The sequence below is a fragment of the Ips typographus genome, linkage group LG2 (assembly GCF_016097725.1).
Source record: "Ips typographus isolate SLU linkage group LG2, UJ_Ityp_2.0, whole genome shotgun sequence".
Classification (NCBI taxonomy): Eukaryota; Metazoa; Arthropoda; class Insecta; order Coleoptera; family Curculionidae; genus Ips; species Ips typographus.
The window spans coordinates 15028117-15053085 of NC_138423.1; the positions used below are offsets into that span (position 1 = coordinate 15028117).

At 33.1% G+C, this 24969-nt stretch overlaps 4 protein-coding genes and 1 long non-coding RNA gene across 11 annotated transcripts in view; 3 read left to right on the forward strand and 2 right to left on the reverse strand.

Annotated features, from left to right (window-relative positions):
- mtd (TLD domain-containing protein mustard) overlaps positions 1-8400 on the reverse strand; it is a 112754-nt gene extending 104354 nt beyond the window's left edge. For 2 of the 4 annotated variants that reach the window (XM_081996154.1, XM_081996151.1), the window contains exons 1-2: positions 7975-8400; positions 4534-4723 (exon numbers count right to left, since the gene is read on the reverse strand). In XM_081996154.1, the coding sequence (XP_081852280.1) occupies positions 4534-4649 (116 nt within the window). In that variant the 5' untranslated portion in view covers positions 4650-4723; positions 7975-8400. Of the gene's footprint in view, positions 1-4533; positions 4724-7874 lie in introns of all 4 variants that reach the window. The other 2 variants (XM_081996152.1, XM_081996156.1) reach the window with 2 other exon arrangements.
- The window catches only part of LOC145740594 (uncharacterized), a 216316-nt gene that overhangs the window by 81769 nt on the left and 109578 nt on the right, over positions 1-24969 (forward strand). The window lies entirely within an intron of this gene.
- LOC145740595 (uncharacterized) lies at positions 550-7132 on the forward strand. Its single transcript, XR_014181481.1, has 4 exons — positions 550-790; positions 6276-6477; positions 6532-6651; positions 6711-7132. It is a non-coding gene; the product is annotated as an uncharacterized LOC145740595 (long non-coding RNA).
- mRpS5 (mitochondrial ribosomal protein S5) lies at positions 11852-22711 on the reverse strand. Of its 3 annotated transcripts, none has more exons than XM_081996174.1 (8): positions 22684-22711; positions 15227-15442; positions 15050-15175; positions 14770-14997; positions 14489-14719; positions 12402-12601; positions 12175-12337; positions 11852-12122 (listed from the first exon to the last, which is right to left on the reverse strand). In XM_081996174.1, the coding sequence occupies exons 1-8, from the start codon at positions 22694-22696 to the stop codon at positions 11902-11904; spliced, it is 1398 nt and encodes a 465-aa protein (XP_081852300.1). In that variant the 5' UTR covers positions 22697-22711; the 3' UTR covers positions 11852-11901. The 3 variants fall into 3 exon arrangements, with proteins under 3 accessions (XP_081852300.1, XP_081852301.1, XP_081852302.1); XM_081996175.1 differs by lacking the exon at positions 22684-22711 and adding an exon at positions 18693-18723; XM_081996176.1 differs by lacking the exon at positions 15227-15442.
- Lpin (phosphatidate phosphatase LPIN) overlaps positions 16941-24969 on the forward strand; it is a 53997-nt gene continuing 45968 nt past the window's right edge. Inside the window, exon 1 of the mRNA XM_081996169.1 lies at positions 16941-17102. The gene's annotated coding sequence lies outside the window, so the exon portion shown is untranslated. The remainder of the gene's footprint in view (positions 17103-24969) is intronic.

Below are 24969 nucleotides of genomic sequence, written 5' to 3' on the forward strand. Positions count from 1 at the left end.
TGTTGGTAACTTAATAAAATTTGGTATACATGCTCTATATGCATCAAAATGCACTTTCTGATATTCCAATCACGTGTATTAATTCAGATATAGTGAAATGTCAATGTCATTTTTTTTTAAATAAAACTTCAAACCCTTTTTATATCAAAAAGTATTGATTTGTAAACACCACTTTGTTAATCAAACTGTCACCAATTTCATTTTAGCACCACATTTGGCAAACCCTGTATATCGTCCTTTTGAAGCTTTATTTTTTTGGAGCAGTCTTTCAATCCTAAAGAAAATTTCTCCTTAACTGCGAATAATGATTGGATTTTAATGGAAGAACCAACCATCACATCTCATTTACTCGCATTTATCATGTCACGATTTATTAAGTGTAACTTCGGCTTAACCTGTCAGTCAACAAAACAAAATCCATTCTCATTATACAAAATGACGTTGCTTACGATGCAAGGTTGCCGTTTGCGAGTCCTTGCTCTAGATCCCAGCAGTTCTTTAGCGGAAAAAAAAAACTCGATTGTGGGATAAAATATGCCAACAATTTTCAGAGATACAAGCTCGACGATTTACGTCCGTCCGTCAACCTGGACAAGGTCTTTTTCGGTTTATTGTGTGCGAAAATCGTGCATCACTAAATTCAAATGAAGAAGGTGTGGCTTTTTTACACAGGTGTATTTGAAATATGTACTTGAAGTTTAAACGGTTTCCGGACAATTTTATTTACATGACAATAGCTAGTGGTATAGTGTGCAACTAGATCAAGGTCGCAATAAACACATTAGAAAAGGTATCAAAAAAATATAATTTTGTGATAAATATATTATGTAACTTTCAACACTAATTTGCGATGCAATATGTTTTCATTATTTGTAGGAAAGCATGCCGCCCGCACCCACCACAAAGAGCAAAAATAACTTTATTAACATTATTTCCTATAATTAATAAAGACAAGGGACAGACTAATCCTGATTATGTAAAGTGAACGCGGATGATAAACCGTAGCACCATACATCACTGTCACCACTAATAAACTGTAGAGTGCAGATTTGAATGTTCTCATATTTTAATCGCAATAATATGCAGTGCGCACTTCTCTAAAAATAATAATTTGTTGTAAAAAATGCAGAATCAAGCTGAAATTTACTTGAAAACAAAAATATGACAAAATATAACGCGAAAAACTAGAGCTCAATTTTTGAAAAAGGATTAATGGCAAAAAGCGTTTTTCGATATCTTGTCAGTTCGAGGCGCTAGAGAAGGTTTTTCAGATTTCTCCCATTTTGAAAACCCTTCATAATTTTTTTTTTATGATGCGATGACAAACCTATTTTCAATCAATTAACTTTAAATAAATTCTCTGCTGCTCTTGCTTTTACAAATATTTAAAATTCACTTACTTTGTCTTGCAATAAAACCAAGTTACTGGCTTTTCTTCACTTCAAAATTGCATTTAAATTAAAAATATGTGTAAATCGACTAATTTTTGACACGTACCGTCAAGTGATGTTCATACAACAAAAATTTTGAATAAAATCAACTCCATAAGTATTGATTTTTATTAAAATGTTTGACTGATTATAAAGAAAATCACAAAAAGTTATGCATCACTAAAATTAGAAACGAGTTATTTTTTCATCTAAAAATGTATTATGTGGCCATAAGAAAAAAATAAAGTGATGATGGTTGCCGAAAGACGAAACGTCCGACAACATATTTAAAAGCGTCAACGTATATCTGGGAAAAGTGGCAATGTAAATGTACTTTCACTTTTGGGATATCTCTTCAAATAATTTTAGAAATTAATAAAAACAAAAAACCAACATTTCAGTGTTTTTCGAGTATTTTTGAAAGTATTCTGATAATCAAAGTTTTTAAAACGACATTTCGTTCAGCTTTACATTGCGCAACTTTTTCAGAGACTTCTAAATGCTGATACAAAGAATCTTCTAAAAAGTGCCAGAGCCCTCTACAAGTGTCTTAAGCCTTCCCATAATTTTTAAACTGCCAGAGGCCTCTAGAACTATTTTGAAAATGTCCAAGCCCTCTAAATGACATTAAAATTGCCAGAAGTCTCTACAAATGTTTTACCTAAACCTCTAAATGTTACTGAGAACCTTCTAAAATGTCGTGTCTTAACTGTTTTAAACTACCAGAGGCCTCTAAGACCATTTTGAAAGTTCTATATAGACTTCTCAATGCTATTGAAACATATTGCAACATACATTTTCAAGATCTCAATAGTGACGGTGGAATTTGAATTACCCTGTATATTAGCAAATACGACGATTCGATTGACTGAATGGCGTTAACTAATTTTCTCTGTCAAGTAAATGGAGGAAAATGTAAATTTATTAAAAAAGAGTTTGCTACTTGGCTGTGAAATAAATTTCCATCAGCTCTCTTAATAGTATGGCCAAGTTATACATAACTGACAAATTTTCCAGTGTTTTGGGGTAAAATTTCCTTACAATACCTTAAAATCTCCACCACTGGCATGTATAAAAAATTCTGCCATTTCTAAACGAAACGACAGATTTTGATGCTGTTTGGACTATCATTGAGCTTAATTTATTGGCTTTTTGGTGGATGGAAAAAGTTCTGACTTAAATGCACCGCCACTGTACTATACAGGGGCGGAATGAAAGTGCGTGCAAAAATGTGAAATTTTCAATCAATAATTTTTTTTGGGTTTGTTTTAAGATAAGGAAGTGTTGTTGAAAATAGTAGTGCTCAATCTTGAACTGTCATTTTAAGTCACGTGTAGGCTCCATATTATGTGTTGCATAAGTTAAGTTTAAGTCAACTCTCTTGACCGATTGAACCGTACAGGGTGTTTGGAGACAGTTGAAGTGGAAGAACAACTTGTGCAAACAATTTCAAGTTTCACTATCACTGAACACCCTGTAAGGTCTTACCAAATATGGGGCTTGTCCTGAAAAGTACTAAGATTATGTAAGAAATAATGTTGAACATACAACGGCATTTGAATGATAGATACAAACCTGCTAATATGGCTTAATTCAAGATTGAACAGTGTTATATCCATTTTCCGGAAAAAATCCATATTTCTTCGGACACATGACATTAATTAAAAAACGCCCAAAAACGTCCCGAGGTAATACCCTAAACTACAAGTTACTATGTAAAAAAAAAGTTAAAAGTATTTATTAGTAAAGTGACTGCAATTTAATACTTTTTTGCACACGATCTTGTCCCACTTTGATTGTCCCTAGCTACCCTGTATGGTCTTATTGGTCATGGGGTTGCTTGAAAAATTATGTAACAAATAATATTGGACCTAAACCCAACCAAAATGACACAAAAAAAAGCTGCTGTCAGCTGCCATAACTTAATTCGAACTTAAGCACTGTAATGTCGTTTTTTTCGGATAAATCAATATTTCTTGAGACATGGGACGTTAATTGTGGGACGCCCAAAAACGTCCCGAGATATTAACCTAAATAACACTTCTTTATGTTAAAACTAAACCAAAAAAAAATATTGGTCAATTGGAGACTACTTGAAAATGTCACTTTTTTGCACGCACTTCATCCACACCCTGTATAAGGCAGTTAGACTGTATTAAAGCAAAAATTTTTTACATCTTGTAGGTTTTAAAAATTACCCAAAAACATCACTGTCCTGAATGACGTTAGGAAGTTTATTTAGAAATATCCTGTAAGTATTTAAATACTATAATTATTATTATTATAATTGGATTTGCCTATGTTGCCCACTTGAAATTCAAATGTTATTTTTTTGGGTTTTACTGCAAAATACGTTACTGAACCAACGTAAACACCCTGTAGAATTCCAATAGAGATCGAACACTGCGTATCCTTCACCAAATAATCAGCAACCTATAAACTTAACAGTTAGTGACAATAGTTTGCCTATTATACTAAAATGTACTTTTTAAAGTTGATGGCAGTTTTTTCTGTTGTTGGACAACAGATCTAACTCTCGTAAACTAATGAAATTGTTGTGCTAATTAAATACCGCAGGTAGTTTCTGAGTTGTTGGGTGTCTACCTGAAAGTTGTCTACAACCCCTAGTTTGTCCATAAATATTCTAAAATTTAGGTATTTTCGAGGGTATTTTCCTGCAAAACTTTCTTGAAAATTTGTTGTTTGATACATAATGAAACTAAAGTATCTTAAAGTAATTTTGCACTTATACTTGATGACACTGCAGGTGGTTTCTGAGTCTTCTTTGTTGAAAAGTTCTGAAACTACTCAGTGTGTCTCTAATGCAACTCCTAACATTCTTCATGGACATAGGGCACCTAATTAAAGTTCATTGTGTTCTAGTATGCTAAGCTAGTGCCGATATTAGGTTTATATAATATTATAGACAGCTTCTGATGGGTCTCAAAAGACTTCAAGAAGTTCTACTTCTATTACACATTTTAGACTAAATTTAATCAGTTTCATGCTTGTTACCTGAATCACCGTAAAAAACCAAACCATTCACCTGATTTTATGTTTGATAGTCACATAACAATAATAAATCAAAAAATTAAAAACTTACTGCTTGTTGGGAGCAGCTTCACCTCGGACGTCCCTAAAAAAGCTGCGAAAAGACAACCTAGCCCCGACCGAATAGGACCGTTGATCCTTGACGTCACTATTTGACGGTGTAGACATGATGATGCGATAACATCAAGGACAGTTTGCACTGAGATGACAACATAAACATAAACACTATACAGCAACTAAATCTGAAAGCAAAATAAAAAAAAAACTAAAAAACCCAAAAAGTAGTATACTGTGGCAGTTAACACAGAAAAAAAAGATTGCAAAAATAACACAAAACAAGAAGTAAATAGTAAATAAGTATTTTGTTTGCTCAGCAAAACCATTTTATGCACAATTAGAAATGTTGTGCTGCACTTTTACATTAACTGCATTTAAATTGCGCTTTATGTCACATCATTTGCACACTTGGCAAAACAATAAGTGCTCACTTTGTTTAAATCAGCTTGGTGTACATATAAAATAGTGGCCAACCAAATCGAAAACAAACTATGACCAATCTGTTGCAAAGATTTAATAGCGCAACTAGGTTAGGTCCTTAACCCTTTTGTTTCTAGAGTGTATTATTGTCAATTTAGAGGTTCAATTGATGTTGTTTTGTTATCTATTTATAGTTTGTGTGCACTTAGTTGAAGTAAAAATTAAAATGATCTTCAATTTGACATTGCTCACTTTGTTGGTGTAAACGCTTTAAAGGAATATAAGTAAAGTTGATAGATCAAACTTTTTTTTATAATGGAACATCCTGTCTATGCATGTTTGCATGTTTGCAATAGTCTTCTTGATTATAAGAAAGATTTGTTTGATAAATGCAGCATTTTCTACAAAATGATTAAACAATTCAGAACAGAAATTAGTCTCAAAATGCTATTTTTTAAATTTCTATTTGCTGCACACAATCAAAAATATTTTCATTTGTTCTATGCAAATTGCCATTCACAAAAAGAAAATTTTGGGGTATAAGTTCCTGTTTTAGAAAGTGACGCTCCTACAAGGGAAAAAGTCCTGGAGTCAATAATGATTTGTTGGATCTTTTTGCTAATATAAGTATTCCCGAAAGATTGCTTCTTGGTTACGGTACAGATCACTATGTTCAGGTACCCAAACAAAAATTTTTAAAACTCCAAAACAAATAAACTTGGTTTCAGGAGTCCATTTGCAGGCTAATTAACACTCTGGCATCACTAAAACAAGGAAACTACTTGATCCTGAATGAAAGACTTTTAAAAGGAGTGCGAGTTAAAAAAGTCAAAGAAACCTTATCAGGAGCTGTAACAAGCTGGTTTTTATTAATACCTAACTTTATTAATAACTTAATGTTATCCCCAGAAAAGTTAATTTTACATATCCAGTGTATAAAAACTATCTATCAGAAAGCAGTGCAGGAATCAATTAGTTAAAGAAGGGCTTTTAGAAGTTATTATTGATTACATGGATGAATTCTATGAAAAAATTTCTAAATACTGCTCAGCACTACTAATGAATTTGTGTCTAGTACTGTTCAAAGTTAAAGTCAAAGATTCCTTGTCAGCCAAGAATAGATCAATTAAAGAACCAAAAGTAGTGGGTCTGATAGGAAAATTTCTGGTAAGTGAAAACAAGATTTACCTGGATGGAGGAAGGAACCAATTCAAGAGGTCAAAAATCAGAAATTACATAAAATTAACACCAAACTCATTCCAGTAATTTTTACAAAAAGAAAAACTTACTGTTAGTAATAATTTCACTCTTCTTTAGGTTACTATAGATGAGAATGTTAAAAAGCAACTAGATTTCATCCGTCAATCATCCGACTCTTAGGGAAGAATGATCCAAGCATTCAAGATGATGAAGACAACCATAAGGAGGAGTTTGATCTTTTAGAGGCTGAATTAAACCAAGAGGTTTATTACTCAATTGCCTTGGGAAGAAGCATTATTAGTGGAATATTTAACAGAAGGTTGGTAGTATTAATTTTTTTTATAAACTATGGGCAATTGTGTCATTTTTTAAGCTCACTATCTTATTGTGGCATAAGAAGAGACCCACTGAAGAAGGAAAAGAGTTTAAACACCACAATACCCACATCAGAGGCCAGATTCAAAACAGGAAAACCCATAGGAAAACCTAAAAGGTAGGTAAGGTTCAAACCAGGACCAATGGCAGTTAAGTCATCATCTGCATTTCTTGTAGACTACATATAATTTGAGCTCAACAACCCAACAAACTGCAGCACTGTTTGTAGTTGAACAATCATTATGACATGGGAGAATCATTAACTCTGTTTTGTTTTTCGACAACCATTTACATTTATTTACATTTTTTTTAAATAGGGTAAGCTGTAAGAAAGTCCTAGAAGAAGATAAATAAATAAATCTCAACATGTGCAAACATCAAAATGATGGAACACAAACTGGAACATGATATTTGTTCTTTTAAACTTGTCAGGTGTTTTACAGGTTGTTCACAAAATTTTCTGAAGAATTCAAATTTAATTAAAGAAAATTAATATTTGTTGAATAAAATTGTGCATAAATCTCATATCAGAAATGTGTAGGCCTCAGTCAGTACATGCATTTATAATTAGATGGCACTAATAAAGAGACTACACCCTTGTTTTGGTCTATATTGGACTTGGAGACAAATCACAGTCTAGGATAAATTATAACAAATGTAAAATATTCTTTCTCAAGTCCTTTATTTGTTGACCTGCTAATTACTGATAAAATTTAGAATAGATTACTGCTATCAGTAGTCTTTTAAAATAAATATCAGTGGAAAACTTCTCTTAAAACACACTTCAATCACTAGTAGTAACCTGAATAAAAAATGATCAATCTTCAACAACAATCCCAAAGGAAAACATCCAGCTGTTATTACAGAAAATAAAAATGGGACATAATCTGCCCTTCCCACAATAAATCAGGGTCAATCAATATCAGCTTTTATGGTTTATTTTAAAACTTTTGCAGCAATACAAACCAACAGTAAAAAGAAGAAAAGTTTAAGTAAACATGATTATACAGCTGGGTGACAATATAAAATATTGAAGGAATAGGGGAGTAACGATAAAAGGGCGGCCGCCCCCTTTAGCTGACCTTGAAGCCTTGACCCCAAACAGGGGGACTAGGGAGAGTGATTGCTGTCTCTCTCACTGGGGCAGTAAAATGGAAAAGTTTATTGGAAATTGTTATGAAACATTATTGTTCCAATTAGGATTAAACACACACACAATTTTGATAATAATCAAAGACAATGAAGTGTGTTTACTTTTGGCACTGAGGCTGTGTGTCACAAATCACAATCAATATGTTTTAAAGCCCTTTAAACTCCTGAAAGCTGTTAAATGTAACTTACCACTGTCTCGTTGTTTAGAGTGAGTGTAAGCACTGCAGACTTGAATTAACACCGCAGAATTGCATGCAGCAAACTAGAACTAAACGCAAAACAAACTTACATGTCGAGTGTTGAGTGCTGTTCAAGCAAATTCCATGAAACTTGTCGCGCTGGAAAACTGCAAAAATAACGCGATTCAAGCGGGACAGCAATGCAATCCGTATCACGGTCCGGAGATTTTACACGGCATTTTTTTCTTGGTCGGGAAATATTTGTAAAAAAACGGGAACAAACGCGCACAAGAACCGGGGGGGAACCTCAAAAATCAACAACAGTTGATTGAGTTTGTATTGTCACATTATAGGGGGACCGCAAACGTTTATTCGAAAACGGTGACAATAATCTTGAATGCTGTAAAGCCGGGATGAGATAATTAGCGACCTATACGCACAATTACAGGGAATTAAATCGATATCGAAAGGGTACACACTGGGAAACTTGAATATGGAAACGAAACAAATCAAAATCAGTAAAAATTTGACAGCGCCGGAATCGCGTTTGAAATGCGCAGCCGCATCAGTCATCGATTACAGCTGTGCAAGCGTGCACGACTACGTTCGAGAATCCATTTTGTAATAGAGTTCATGTCCGGCTAGGGTCTAGAAACAAACATTTTCACATAAATCGTCAGATGGCCATTATGATGCAATGCTCGATGATGATCAATAAAGCCAATTTTGTTTGTTTGTGAATTCCAAATCTTCATATGAGTATTAACGGGTGTTCAATAATTGTTATGGTCGTAGTTGGCTGTGGTTCTCTCGTTCTAGCATGAACGTAGGGCCGTTGATAAGTTCGTATATGGTTTGAAACCAAACCGACGGATTGACAGCTGTCATATAATAATTGCTTGCAACGTTATCTAAGACATACGCTTTTTGTAACAATTGCCATCCATAGGCGACCTGGCCATAACAATTATTGAACACCCTTTAAATCTCGAAGGCCGCACTAGAATTGACGCTCCATGGAGTAAGTAGAGCGAATATGACGTCAAAATGACGTAATTTGACAAAACCATAATTGGCGTTTCAAGTTAAGATCGCAGCGCCAGTTGAACTAAAATCGGGCAACACGTTCCTAACCTAACATTATAAATAATATAACACTGTCACTTCATATTAATTTATGAAACCGGTGCTAAATTCCTGACCAAAATCAATGTAAACAAAGGGAGAAATGACAGCCTGGAATGCCCGAAAATGTTTTTAAAACTAATCACCAGAGGTATCTCTTATCTTGAAACTACAGCTGTCACAGTAAAAACTGTCAAAATCAAACAACAGTTTTAACAGTAAATAACTCACTTATTCGAGGTTGTAGGTAAAAACGCTATACAGGGTGGTCAAAAGAGAATTTCAAGGGCTACAAATTGGTATATTGAACCACTCTATAATTGTCAAAATAACCGAGTTATTGACAATACAATATGGAGTAGTTTACAAGGCGTTCAATGAATTTTTAACATTCTTGAAACTTGTTTAATTTTCATTTTATAAAAAAAATACCAAATATGAATCTTGTAGATATTTGCATATACTTTATTCCTAGATAATCCATCAGTATACAGGGTGTCCCAAATTTGAGCCAAAACAAACCAAAATTATAATTTTTTATTCGATTTTTGGAATTTACGTCAAATTCTAGGCCTACTTGATGTAAAATGTTTGTATCGATATTCAATTGTTTTTGCTCTAGCAGCCTTACTTTGACCACCCTCATCGAAAGCAGAAATTCCCAATTTGAGCGAAATTTTTGTGCACTTTTTCAAAAAATTGTCCATGTCTCGCTTATTTGAAACACCCTGTATAAACACACCGTATAACAAAAGAAAGCTAATGAACGGGGCTATCACGTGACGTTGAGCGGGCACGACTATGTTGCCCCGTTTAGCCGCTAGAGGGCGTCAAGTTGACTCTCGTTTTTTGCAGTTTTTGCTCAATATCTCAGGAACGTTTCAGGTTAGAGGTCTAAATTTTTACCACAAATGAACTTCGATGGGATACAACTTTTACCATTGTCTTTTACCTTCTATACACTTTCTTGGTACCACGCACCGTTGGACTTTAAAAAATTAAAAACTAGAATTGTCAAGAAATTTCAAGTAAAATTTTTTTATTTTCAAAATTAACCTCAACTGCCTTAAATACCTTCAAGTGAATCGTACAAAAATGTTAAAAACGAATTATTTTAGAATTTTCAGATTTTCCAATTTTCTGGAAAATGACCGAAAATAAAATACTGAGCGAAACAAAATATGTATGGACGAATGTCTTCCAATTTTAACTTCCAAAGTGTCAACTGTCATTCACTAAATCACATTCTAATGTCGTTGCAAGTGGCAGGTTGCCATATTCACTTTAAAATACAGGATGTTTGTTTTTAGTTTCATATAGTGTTTCACCGATTTAAATTAAACCCATACACACAAAATAGTTATTTATGCTACAAATGCAAAAAGTACATCTTTTTTGCACGCATCGTAAAAACTGTTAAACGAGACCCAAGGTCGAGGCAATCGGTCATACTCCAACAGAACATACCCAAATTAACCAAAAATTAATTGACTGATAAAAGACATTATTACGCACGTGTTAATAACTTCAGCAACAATATGCATTGGTTTGAAAGAATGAATATAATTTGCCTCCCGACTAGCTCTAGCCTTCCACCTACGTTACGGAATTGAAGAGTCTCTAATTACGTCACGGAGGATATTACTAGGTTCATTTGCACATTTTATTCAAGCTTTAGAGAACGATTTAATATTGAAAAGCAAGACTTAATAGCAAATTGTAACGCATAATAAATTGTATTAAGTTTATAGGTTCTATAATATCTCTAGGTTATTCTTATATGTAAATTGATGGTAAAACTTGGTAAAACGCAGTTGAGGAGAGCCTTATTCGTCTATTTTTTTATACTCAACTAGTGATATTGCCAGTTAAACCGCATCGCTTAAAACTGGCACTGGCATCTAAAAGTTTATGGGAGTTGTTCCCATGGTTTTGAAGTGAGCGAGAGAATGACAGGGATGGCGCATGACGTTGATGTCATGTGGACTTGCCTGGGGCGTGTTGGCAATTGACCGATAAAGTGTGTTTCGTCCCGGGAGCTGTCTTTGGACTCGTCAGTACGGCTTGACAGCTCCGTGCCTTATACACACGATTGAAGATGACTTGAAACTGCTATATGTTGTTAAATCGTGACAGACGATGCGGGTTTGATGTTAGCAGGGTTTTTGATGCGTGGTGCCATCTGTGTGAACGTGTGCGAAGTGAGTCACCACAGTAGTCTCCTTCCAGTGACAACGAAGTGATGTATGATGGAGTACTGAAGAGTAATTGTGGATTGACTGAAGGCAAGGATGAAGTTGGTTACGAGTTGCGGCTGTGCAGCGATGGACTTGGAAATGCGACTGTGTTGGCATTGAAAGTGATTCCATATTATCTGCAGCCAGAAGATTGCGTGTTGCTTGTCGAAGGTCACCAATTATGGGGGTGATGTTCCCCAATTGGATTTTGATTGACGGAGAGAGTGACAGGGATGGTGCATGACGTTGATGTCATGTGGACTTGCCTGGGGCGTGTTGGCAATTGACCGATAAAGTGCGTTTCGTCCCGGGAGCTGTCTTTGGACTCGTCAGTACGGCTTGACAGCTCCGTGCCTTATACACACGATTGAAGATGACTTGAAACTGCTATATGTTGTTAAATCGTGACAGACGATGCGGGTTTGATGTTAGCAGGGTTTTTGATGCGTGGTGCCATCTGTATGAACGTGTGCGAAGTGAGTCACCACAAGTTGTTTACATCAAACGTAGAGGTGCAAGATTTGGTGTCCAGGATTACAGCAATTTTTTTTTCTTGGCTATACTAGAAGCCGTAATCTAATTGTATAAAAAAAAATAAATTAATAATAATATTTACAAGACCCAATAATAGTAGCAAAAAACTATTTAATTTTCAAAGATATATTAACAAAACAATTAGGACTCTTCAGCTTCAGCTTCAACTTTTTTCTTGTGAGAGTGTCGGCACTCTGGATACTTATCAGCTAAAAAGCTTCGTATTTCACCATATTTTGCGAGCAAATTCTTTTTAACTTCCGCTTGATTGCGTGTCCTTTCATAGGTCATCAGATGTTTGTAGTAAGATCTCATGTGAGTGTAAAATGGTGGATGCTTCTTTTTGCGCAAAACAACTTTTCCTAAAAGAGTACTCTGGATACTTGTAACAAAAAAAAAACCATTATAAATTACCATCAAAGCAGTATTGTTCAAAATCAAGACTTTCGTTTTTAGCAAGCTGTTCTTCTTTTCTGCACTCACTTGGTGCTGCAATTACTTTAGGGAAGTAATGATTTTCTTTGCACATTTGTACTAAATAAAGACCTTTCTCTTCAGCCATTTGTTCTGGAGTTTTCTGTTTAAAAATATCAGTAATTTAGTGTAAGTTAACAGTTTTTTTTTAACTTGGGAGTTATTACCTGTTTAATCAGTCCTAAAAAGAATGCTTTCATAATGTGATTAATGTTTTTAGCACCTTCAATTTTAGCATACAAATTTTTAATGCCAATCACTTCACACATGGTCTTGATTGCTCTGTGGCATCTGAGGCCATAACCTTCTGGTTTTTGCCAGACATAAATTTTAGTTGCTCCAAATTGTGTAAAAAAATGATGGCATACTAAAAAATTTTGAAAAATGTGTCAAATCTCAATTATTCTACTATTAAAATCGAGGGGTAGACCGCCGATAATTTTTTGTACACCAAAATGCCTTTTTGCATACAAAATACCTTGAAATGCATTTAAAATACCTCACAATGCTTCAGTGTTGCTCAAAATGCCTCATAGTAATAATGCCTTAAAACTGCCTTTAAATATTTAAACTGCATGACTTCCTCAGGTTACCTGACTGTTTTTCCAAATTTTAAGGACCCAAAAGTTTAAATTGGTTTTTTTAAAGGTCCCGTCACAGTTTTTAGGTTAGGTTAGGTGACAACGTAAAGGTTTTACCAAATTTTTTGACACTTGTGCCGAAAGCTTCAAATTGATTTTCTAAGGTCAGGTGACTGTTTTTCCAAACTCTGACCAACAGAAAATATTTTTTGTATGATTGCCTGAAATTACGGGTTATATTTTGACGTTTGCACGAATCTTCTAACTGTCATAGTAACCAAGTAAGCATGTGTCAAATAAAGACAATTATCATTTAAAAGAAACAGTTGAAAAATTGCTAATTTAAATTTAGACAGTAGTAAAATTGTAGGAACTAGGTCATGTGACTTGATAATTCAATTTTTGAGCTTGCATCACTTTAAAGACCAGTTGACATCTGTCAAAATTAGTCACGTGACCTTTAAAATGTGGTTTAAAATTAAAAAATTTAGTAAATTAAATTTAGACTATTTTAGACAGTTGTAAAAGCTGAAATTGCAAGAGACACATCACATGACTTTGATTATGCCATTTTAGAGCTTGCAACACTGTCCAAGCCAACTGACACCTGTCAAAAACAGGCACGTGACTTTAAATTGTAATTTAAATGTTGATCATTTGGTAAATTACATTTAGACAGTTGTAAAAGCTGAAATTGTTAAATACACGTTATGTGACTTTAATAATACAATTTTGAGCCTGCAACACTGTAAAAGCCAGTTGACATTGTCAAAAACAGTCACGTAAACTTCAAAACGCAGTTTAAACTTTAAAAAATGATAAATTAAATTTAGACAGTTGTAAAAACTTAAATAGCAAAATACACATTATGTGACGTTGAAAATGCAATTCTGCATGTTCTTGCAACACTGTAAAGGACAGTTGACATCTGTCAAAATTAATCACGTGACCTTTAAAATGTGGTTTAAAATTAAAAAAATTGGTAAATTAAATTTAGCCGAACAGTCCAGGCAGCTGAAAGCAGTAAAACAAAAAAAAAATTAAATTTAGACTATTTTAGACAGTTGTAAAAGCTGAAATTGCAAGAGACACATCACATGACTGTGATTATGCCATTTTAGAGCTTGCAACACTGTCCAAGCCAACTGACACCTGTCAAAAACAGTCACATGACTTTAAAATGTAATTTAAATGTTGATCATTTGGTAAATTAAATTTAGACAGTTGTAAAAGCTGAAATTGTTAAATACACGTTACCTGACGTTAATAATACAATTTTGAGCCTGCAACACTTTAAAGCCAGTTGACACCTGTCAAAAACAGTCACGTGACCTTAAAAATGTAGTTTAAATGTTGAAAAATTGGTAAATTATTACAATAATTTATAATGAATATTCTTTTAACTCAATATCATGTAACAAAGATTTTACCATAATAATTACATGTGCCTATGCTGTTTTGTACAATTTTCACTTAATTTTGTTATATTAATACACTACATTTTGAAATATACAGACAATGCCTCAAAATACTCTCAAATGCCTTATAAATATTTCAAAATGCCTTGTAACACCTCACAATGCTTCATAATAATGGGAAAGTGCCTCATAATACTTGCGAGTGTGTACACCAAATTACCTCAGCGATCTAGGCCTTGATTAAAATTGTCCTACCTGTATGATCATTGTACAGCCTAATATGCATAAGTTTTTGGCCTGATCGATTTCTTGCTTTACGCAATGCTGTCCTGCCTTCCAGTGCTTTTCCCATGGCAAAGCCTGCCAACCCTTTTTTATTACCAGTAACCACCAAAGCAGACAAGCGCCTCTTTCTACCAAAATTTCCTTTCATAATTACAACAGTTTTGAACTCCAGAACTTTACAATCAAAATCTTCAAATTTTTCTAAAAATTAATTCATCAAAATAGGCTCTGTTGATTGAGGGGTTATTTACCCTCTCCAATTGGATCTGGAGGTCCTAAACTTCTACCAGGCATTTTAGTACCTGACCAACCCCTATCTAAAGGATTTAACTTCGCAAACTTTTGAGCACCCATTGTGTTTCTAAGTTGTACTAGTTTCTCATCTCTTTCAGGGTCTTCAGGTAGTTGGACCTGCTCGACCAGTTCTTTCCCCCTTATTATTGGAGCAGACAGACCAGGCCATACAATGTTGGCCTTTCCTTTAAACTCCTCATTAATTTCCTTTTCCTATAACTCTATCAAAAATCTTACCAACACCAATATACTGTCCTTTATTTAAGTCTTTAATGTTTTTCTTTGAGACAGTTTTTGCTCGACCGCGCTTCTTTCCTGCATTACTTACAGTGGTTATACTGTCCCATAGATGATCAGCCGGATCTAAACTTTGGCAATTAGCAATGTTTAGAATGGGTAAATTTACGTACTTACATTTATTGAAAAAATTGGTGTTGAGGGCTGAGGATGTTGTAAAGGCCCTTAAGTTACTCGTAGTTTCGGAATAATGTAACAGTGGCGAAGCGGCATGCTTTGAAATTGTTAATTTATTTAATATTTTTGTTACGTCGAGGAGTTGCTTCGCCATTTTGGTACTTTGGTAGATAAACCGAAAGAAGTGTGGTTTTGGTAACAACAGATGTTTGTCGTCTTTTCAAATTGTGATTATCAATAAATCATATACTCATATACTTACTACTGGTAAATACTCAAATACCTTATAGTTATACCATTTTTCCTACAATATTGTGGTTAAATTCTAACTTGAAGGTTACAGGATTAATATTTTTAACAATGGTTTAGTATAAATAATACTTTATATTACAAAACTTTAAAAATTACAGACAAGAGTGTATTCGTTTTGCCACAATTTTCTTACTGTAGATAACCAACAATACACTTAACAAGGTTTTAAAGTCACGTGTTAATAATCCATAGTTCGCACCATCTGTGGATAACTCTTTCTTCAGTGCGCCAAGTGAGTCTTTAACATTAAATTGACTAATCACGCGCGAGGACTGTTTCGCAGTGAGCAAAAATTGCTTTCCACCCTGAAGTTCAGCTCAGATACTCATATGTAGCCATTTTTTCCTTCGGAATTGTTAGAATAAAGAATTATTAAGTTTCTGACCCGAGTATCTGTTCATTTTTTATCGGCCACCTTTTTCGAATAAAACTAACGGTATATTACTATAATGTATTTGCAAATACTTTATACTTTAATGTCTGAGATTTAAGCACTTTTTATGTAGATGCCAACTTTATTGATGAGGAACAGTTTGTTGACCTAACCTATTATTTTGGTAACGGTCTCATCCACCGCCTACTATATTAGAAAGCCTAGAAAGTGCTTGTCAAAAATTCCAATATGGCGGAAATTGTAGTGACAGTTTGCGCTTGTTTGTATTGTGGAAATTGAGTTTTTTTTAGGATTAGATGAATTTTTACGGTTTAAAATGAAGACTTAAGGGTATTTGCGTAAGTTATTTTTGTTTGCTGCCGTTCATAAGTTTTTCAAGCCACATTGTAACAGCAATTCAGGAAAAAGGCCAATCGTGTCAGTTTTTTGCTTTACAAAAAACCGGATCTAACTCAACAGTGGTTGAACACTTTGAAGTGGGATGATTTTACTCCAACACTATACTCAATGGTAGGTACAAGAGCTCTAGTACCTACATTAAACTTATTAGGTACTTGTTACATGCACCGGTATGTGAGTTTCATTTTAAAGCATCCTTCATTGTGAGAGTAACAAAAATAATCTTGAATAAATGTTCTTGGTAATAACATAAGAACCATTTACCAGTTTTGCTTACCTAGTTTCAAGGATTTACAGATTTTCTTGTATTGAACAGTGTTTAAACTAGTTTGCTGTGTGTTGTACTTTCCAGGACAAATGTTCTAACCAATTTGTTTAGGCTGGACTTGATTGTGTAGAAAAAGCTGTAAAAAAATCTAATCACTTTCTTTGATTTTTCACTCACAACTTGCAATCAACTACACAAAATAATAAAAAAAAAACTAGCGCCGCCATTAAAAGTGACATTTTAGGCTTTCTAGTATAGAGGGCGGTGTGTCATCTGTTGTCTCATCTGATTTACGTCAACGTCATTCTTATAGCATTTGTCAACGGCAAGTGTCACAACAAAGTGGTATAAGTGGAAACTGTGAAACTGCACTGCAGGCTGCAGGATTTCAAGTATTCAAGTAGAGCATATTTGCTGTCTGCGTTTTTTAAAGATTATCGATCAAAATCAGTGTTGTTAAATCATTATATGTGTGAAGCAGAAAGCGTCGAATATATGATTTGGTATGTATCTATTTTTTTGTATTAACGTTTCGTATTTTGCTATTTGTTTATTATTGAACTTCAGTTTGAAGGAGAAAGTTAACCGGTTCCTTTGTTCTGTTTACAAGTGTATTGAGCAAGGGGTGCATATTTCAAATCTGTTACTTAATTTATTCTATAATAAATCATTGACTGAACCCAAGGAGCATACAGTTTGCACCAGTTTAACTGTTTTTATTACTATAAACTTGATTTTTTAACCACTGACTCAACTTAAAGTAGTACTGTACTCTACTTGCACAGAACTAAAGACATAAACAAAAAAGTTTTTGACTATAAATTTAGTATTGCTCAATATGAAACAACTTTTCAAATGAAAATAAATGCTTTTTTGAAAAATTAGCCATCATTTTGAATGGAGTCTTGAATATAAATGCTTATAATATTGGTAAGGATGGTTTTTCCCTTAACTGTCTTCATTTAGTAGTAGGAACATTATGAATATAGGCTCATCATTTTTAATTATGAAAAATTTGAGGAAAATTTAAAAAGCTTCCAAAATTTAATGATTTTGGAAATTTTGTGGTGAATGTGTGAATTTTGTGATGATTGAATGGTTCTGGACTACCTTTAAGGCATTTGAAACCTTGTAGATGGTTTTAGAAACTTTTGGAAGCTGCTAAACTGCTTTAGAAGCATACAGAAGCTTTTGAGAGCTTCTAAATAAATTGAAAAGCATTTGGAAGCTTCTAGACTGTTTTGGAAGGCTTTAGACTGCTTGAGAAGCATTTTGGAGTTTCTGTAGTGTTTTAAAACTTTTTTAGACTACTTTAGGAGCATTTGGAAGGTGTTTGGACAGTTTAAAGAGCCTTGAAGGTTCTGGACTGCCTTTAAGGCATTTCAAACCTTGTGGACGGTTTTCAAAACTTTTGAAAACTGTTAAACTGCTTCAGAAGCATACGGAAGCTTTTGAGAGCTTTTAGATAAATTGAAAAGCATTTGGAAGCTTTTAGAAGCTTCTAGGTTGCTTTGCAAGGCATTTTAGAGGTTCCATAGTGTTTTGGAATGTTTTACATTTTTTTAGACTATTTTTGGTCAGTTAAATTTGTAAATTGATACATTTTGCAACATGTTCTTGTCGTTCAGAAGCTTTCAATATCTCAATATAGCAATTTTTGTCAAAGCAGTTATTAGTTTAGTTTATTATTAAAAACTTGAAAAGCTTGTTTTGTAAAAAACTAGTTAAACCATAAAAAAGCAGTAAATAAGCACAAAAAAATAAAATAAGTTGTTTTTATTATTTACAAAAAGGAAAATTTCTAGAAATCCGGACTCTAAACATAAATATTTGACAAAAAAATCCAAATTAAAAAAGGTCGAAAATCATCTTTTTAAAAATACTTGAGCCTTGAATGGTAAGTTAACCATTTATAGAAGAAAGAAAAGTACTGCAGCGAACTTGTGTACAAAAATGATATGAAGTTCAGTTAAATCAATAAAACATAAAATCAATATACATAATATTTAAAATACTTAATTTTGAATTTAGGCTTTATTTTTAATTTTGTTATCATGCATCAGAATAAGTAAATGGAAGAATCTAGAACTCACCAATATACCAATACATTTAGTTATGAATGAAGCAAGTATCTACAGTTTATTACTATTATTATACAACAACAATGTGCTTAGTTTAAGAAGCACAGTGTTTGAAGTATGTATGTAGTAAACATGTTTACAGTTTGTTCAAAACACACCTTTTATTCAGCACCAATAAGCTTACTTTGCCTTGAGCTTGATTTAAGTGAATTAGGTGTATTTAAAAAAAAAAATGAAAATTATTTTGCCAGAAGGGTGCTTGTCTGGGTTCCTGTATTCCTGTGTATTGAATTTACTTACTAACTCAATGTCATCTTTTTAGCAAGCCTTTTAGGTAATATGGGTTAATAAGTTATCTAAAAAAATGTGCTTTATGTTTATTGTTTCACCTTAAAAAATAATTGTTTTTCTTATTACATTGTGGTCCTTACATTTAGTTGATACTAATTTTCTTGACTTTAAATTCAATTATAGGTTGTTGATAAAGAAAATGTATGATGTTTCATCAAGTCTTATTTAATAAAATATTTTAGGCATAATAACTTTATTACCATACTAACTAATATTCTTGTATTACACACAAGAAAATGTATTGTTAGAAATTACTTGGCCTGGAGCTACAAATTGGAAATTGTTTATGTTAGGAGAAAATTGGACCAGTTTAACCTCACTCAGTTTAATGTAAACTGAAACACCTCTTAATTAATCTAATCACTACAAATAGAAAAAATTTGGAAAATTCAATTTATAAACAATTTATGGACTTTTATTGTTAAGTTACTCTACTGTATTATATTGCGTGTACTGATACAACTACCACATGTGTATTATAGTAAACATGTTTTCTTTTAAGTTTTAAACTTAACTTCTGCACCATTCAGGAAACTTTACCTTGAGTTTAATTTTTCCATGATAAAAATGTTGGCCAGCAAGCTTTTATGTTGTTGTAAAGTATGAATGATTATTTTTATAGTGATGGGGGTAAATTTACCGTAACCCGTAGGGTAAAGTAAAATTGAAAAAGCAAAGTTCAGCATTTTTATTTCAGAAAAATTTACCAATTTTACCAGTAAATTTATGGGTTAATTGAAATTTGCTTGAAAGATATCTCCTCCTTCCCTTTTTTTGAAGATATTTTCAGTCATGGCTGTCATTAATTTCATTAGACATTTTCAGTCAATATTTTCCATAGTAAAATCCTGAAAAGTAAAGACTGATTAAAAGGGTGTTTTGATTTTTTATTTATTGTTTTAGAGTTTTTGGTTTATGAATAATAAAATAAATAAACTAAAATTCTTGGTATAATGTGATTCTTGTACCAAATAACATCAGTCTTCTAACTTTTTATGAAAAAGTAGCCTTTTCTAACAAAATCACATTTTCAGCTTTTTTTACTTTTGTTTGTTTAAATTCTGACTTTTTTTTTTTGAGGCAAAAAATTGACGCAAATCTGAAGACATTATTATTTAAACAATTTGTAATTTACCAGTAATTTACTGACACTTTGACAATTGTCAAAATAACTGTAACAAATCTCAGAAACACGTCGTGTTTTGAAAACTGTAAGAAAACTATGTTAAACTGTAATTCTTGCAAATTCTAGGCAAGTTTTGACAGATTTGACATTAAGAACAAATTTAATATCACCTGGTTTTTGGAGGATAATTTAGCTAACCAGTCACGTGACCACTGTCAAAATATCTATCATAAATCTAAACACTTTCTTTAGCAAATACTGCAAGAAAACTTTTCTAAAACCTCCTTGGAGTGAGAAAATCAAGCTTTAACCACACTTTTGGAATCCTTATTAAATTTCCTATCCAATAACCTGAAAAAACATTACAAAATTTGGTACAGACAGGGAGAAAAGCGGTATAAAAATTTAAACTGCCAGAAACACAGTTTGAAAGAACAGTCAGGGACCAAATCTCCTGTAAAACCCACTTGGAGTGAGAAAATAACTTAAGCACATTTTTGGAATCCTTATTAAATTTCCTATCCAATAACCTGAAAAAACTACAAAATTTGGCACAGACAGGGAGAAAAGCGGTGTCAAAGTTTGAACTGCCAGAAACACAGTTTGGAATGGCAGTCAGTGACAACATTTCCTGTAAAACCCACTTGGAGTGAGAAAATGACTGTTTTAAGCACATTTTTGGAATCCTCATTAAATTTCCTATCCAATAACCTGAAATAACTACAAAATTTGGCACAGACAGGGAGAAAAGCGGTGTCAAAGTTTGAACTGCCAGAAACACAGTTTGGAATGGCAGTCAGTGACAACATTTCCTGTAAAACCCACTTGGAGTGAGAAAATGACTGTTTTAAGCACATTTTTGGAATCCTCATTAAATTTCCTATCCAATAACCTGAAATAACTACAAAATTTGGCACAGACAGGGAGAAAAGCGGTGTCAAAGTTTGAACTGCCAAAGACACAGTTTGAAAGGACAGTCAGGGACCAAATCTCCTGTAAAACCCACTTGGAGTGAGAAAATAACTTAAGCACATTTTTGGAATCCTTATTAAATTTCCTATCCAATAACCTGAAAAAACTACAAAATTTGGCACAGGCAGGGAGAAAAGCGGTGTCAAAGTGTGAACTGCCAGAAACACAGTTTGGAATGACAATCAGAGACAACATTTCCTGTAAAACCCACTTGGAGTGAGAAAATGACTGTTTTAAGCAAATTTTTGGAATCCTTATTAAATTTCCTATCCAATAACCTGAAAAAACTACAAAATTTGGCACAGACAGGGAGAAAAGCGGTGTCATAGTTTGAACTGCCAGAAACACAGTTTGGAAGGACAGTCAGGGACAAAATTGCCTGTAAAACTCACTTGGAGTGAGAAAATAACTGTTTTAAGCACATTTTTGGAATCCTTATTAAATTTCCTATTCAATAACTTAAAAACAACACTACGAAATTTGGTACAGTCAGGGAGAAAAGCGGTGTCAAAGTTTGAACTGCCTGAAACACAGTTTGGAATGACAGTCAGAGACAACATTTCCTGTAAAACCCACTTGGAGTGAGAAAATGACTGTTTTAAGCACATTTTTGGAATCCTTATTAAATTTCCTATCCAATAACCTGAAAAAACTACAAAATTTGGCACAGACAGGGAGAAAAGCGGTGTCAAAGTTTGAACTGCCAGAAACACAGTTTGGAAGGACAGTCAGGGACAAAATCCCCTATAAAACTCACTTGGAGTGAGAAAATGACTGTTTTACACACATTTTTGGAATCCTTATTAAATTTCCTATCCATTAACCGGAAAAAACACTACAAACTTTGGTACAGTTAGGGAGAAAAGCGGTGTCAAAATATAAACGGCCAGAAAACAAGTATTTGTAATTTAACCATTAATTTACTTGTAATTTGCCGGTAAAATTTTCCTGGTAAAGTAAAATATGTACTTTAATTAATTTGTAATTTAATTGTCACTAATTATTTGTGAATTATTACATTTAAATGCTGACAATGTATAGAAGCTTTATAGGTTTACTAGTCAAGCAGTTGGTTTTCCTAGTCTAATCTTAGTTTATTAGGGTTTGCTAATTTAGATAAGAATTCCACATAAAGTTCTTTAGTCATTGGATTTAAAATATTCTACTCAGCTTCCTATATTTCCAAATGTTAAGGTACATAACACATACAGGTCCTATTATTATTTTATCAGGTATTCGACCATATAAAAATGGTTCAAACCACATGAAAAGCACTCTTCATTATTTGGCTAATTTTTTTTAAAAGGATGATCTGAGCTTTTTTTAACAGAATTTTTTTTTTTTTTTTTGGAAATTTGTTTTCAAGTTGATCAGTTATCACAGATCGTTAATAATAATAACCATGTTAAATCTTTGTTTTTTTATCTGGAGTTTTCTTAGAAACATGTTTTTAAGTCATACATGTAAAGGTTTGATTGGAGTCATATGATCTCTTGTGACTGACACTGTCAAATTATGTAATATTCACTATTCAGTCTATCCATGTAAGCTTACCTAGTTTCTGCATTATCTTTGTCAGGAACATTGATTTGTGTGGTGGGATCTCCTCTTTGACGAATAACTTTACATTTAACATGTTAAATGATTAAGTATTAGTTAAAGCAAATAATTCCAAAAAAATATGTTACCTAAAATTTGCTCCCTTACTTACTAATGATGATACGTGATTTCAATTTAGTCAGTCCTCTAAACGTTATGCTTTACATTATACACATAAATTAATGGAATATGAGAAATATTTAGTATCTAGATCTGATCTAATTTACAAGGAATAAAGCTAATGAATCAAAACAAGAAACTGGCTTTCCCACTGATGTTTATCACAATTATTACGATTCAAATACCACGTGTGTGTAGTTTAGGTATAGTAAACATGTTTACGTCATAAACGCACCTCTTATTCAGCGCCAATAAGACGGTTTTGCCTTGATTTTTTTTTCGCAAGTCAATAATGATATTTTGGCTGACGACCAAAATAAGCTGTTTTGTGATAATTGTCATACTTTTGCATTGCGCTTTACTTTTTGCAGATTGTTCCCAAATTTTGTATTATAATAATTTACTATCACTCTAGTCTTATAGCCGGAGGTAGATCGCCGAAGTATTTTGGTGTACACACTCGAGGTATTATGAGGCACTTTGCCAGTATTACCAGCATTTTGAGATATTACAACTATTACAAGACATTTCGTGGAATTTTGAGGCATTTACTGTATATTTCAAAATGTTTTGCGATATTTTAATGAATACATTGTAGTAGACCAAGAAGTAGACAATAGGTATAGTGTATCAATATAACAAAATTGACCGCACATGTAATTATTATGGTAAAATCTTTGTTACATGATATTAACTTGAAACAATATTCATTATAAATTATTATAATAGTTTACCAATTTTTCAACTACATTTTTAAGGTCACGTGACTGTTTTTGACAGGTGTCAACTGGACTTTACAATGTTGCAAGCTCTAAAATTGCATAATCAAAATCGCGTGAGGTGTCTCTTACAATTTCAGCTTTTACAACTGTCTAAAATAGTCTAAATTTAATTTACCGAGTTTTTAAAGTTTAAACCACATTTTATCGGTCACGTGATTAATTGTGACAGATATCAACTGGCCTTTATAGTGGTGCAAGCTCAGAATTGCATTATCAACGACGTGTACTTTTCAATTTAAGTTTTTACAACTGTCCAAATTTTATTTATCAGTTTTCCAAAGTTTAAATTGCATTTTAAAGATCCCGTGACTGTTTTTGACAATGTCAACTGGTCTTTACAGTGTTGCAAGCTCAAAAATTGAATTATCCAAGTCACGTGACGTGTATTTTGCAATTTAAGTTTTTACAAGTGTCTAAATTTTATTTATCAATTTTCCAAAGTTTAAACTGCGTTTTGAAGGTCACGTCACAGTTTTTGACAATGTCAACTAGTCTTTACAGTGTTGCAAGCTCAAAAATTTAATTATCAAAGTCACGTGACGTAGTTCTTACAATTTTTACTACTGTCTAAATTTAAAATACTATATATTTAATTTTTCAACTGTTTCTTTTAAATGATAGGTGTCTTTTGACACGTGCTAACTTGGTTACTATGACAGTTACTGTAACCTAACCTAAAAACCGTCACGTGACTTTTAAAAAAACAAATTTTACGCTTTTTGCCTTCAAAATTTGGAAAAGCAATCAGGTAACCTGAAGAAGTCATTTTTTTGTAATCATTAATCCTTATGACATTTTGACAAGGGTCACATGTCATGTACAAATTGTAAAAGCAGACATACTACTTAATTAATCTGACCTAAAAACTGCCACGGGGGCAAAAAAAATATTTTAAGAGTGTATTTCATCAAGGTTTTCATCAATTGGGACGATATGAGCCCCAATACCAGAGGCCTTATAACTAAATTTAAGAATACCACAAATGTGTACATTTGAAGGCATTCTGAGGCAGTTTAAATATATAAAGGTGTTTCGAGGTATTTTAAGGTAATGTGAGGCATTTTGGGCAGTTTTAAGGCATTATTACTATGAGGCATTTTTGAGGTATTTTAAAGGCATTTCAAGGTATTTTGTATGCAGAAAAGGCATTTTGGTGTACAAAAAATTATCGGCGGTCTACCCCTCCGTCTTATAATGTAACAACTATTTAACAGATTAAGTAAACATTTTTAATCAATTCGCTTTGATTTTTGTTGTTTAAGACACTAAAGGCGTATCAATAATAATTATTGCGGTAGTGCGTATATTTTAGTTGAAAAACATATTTATTTGTGGCGCA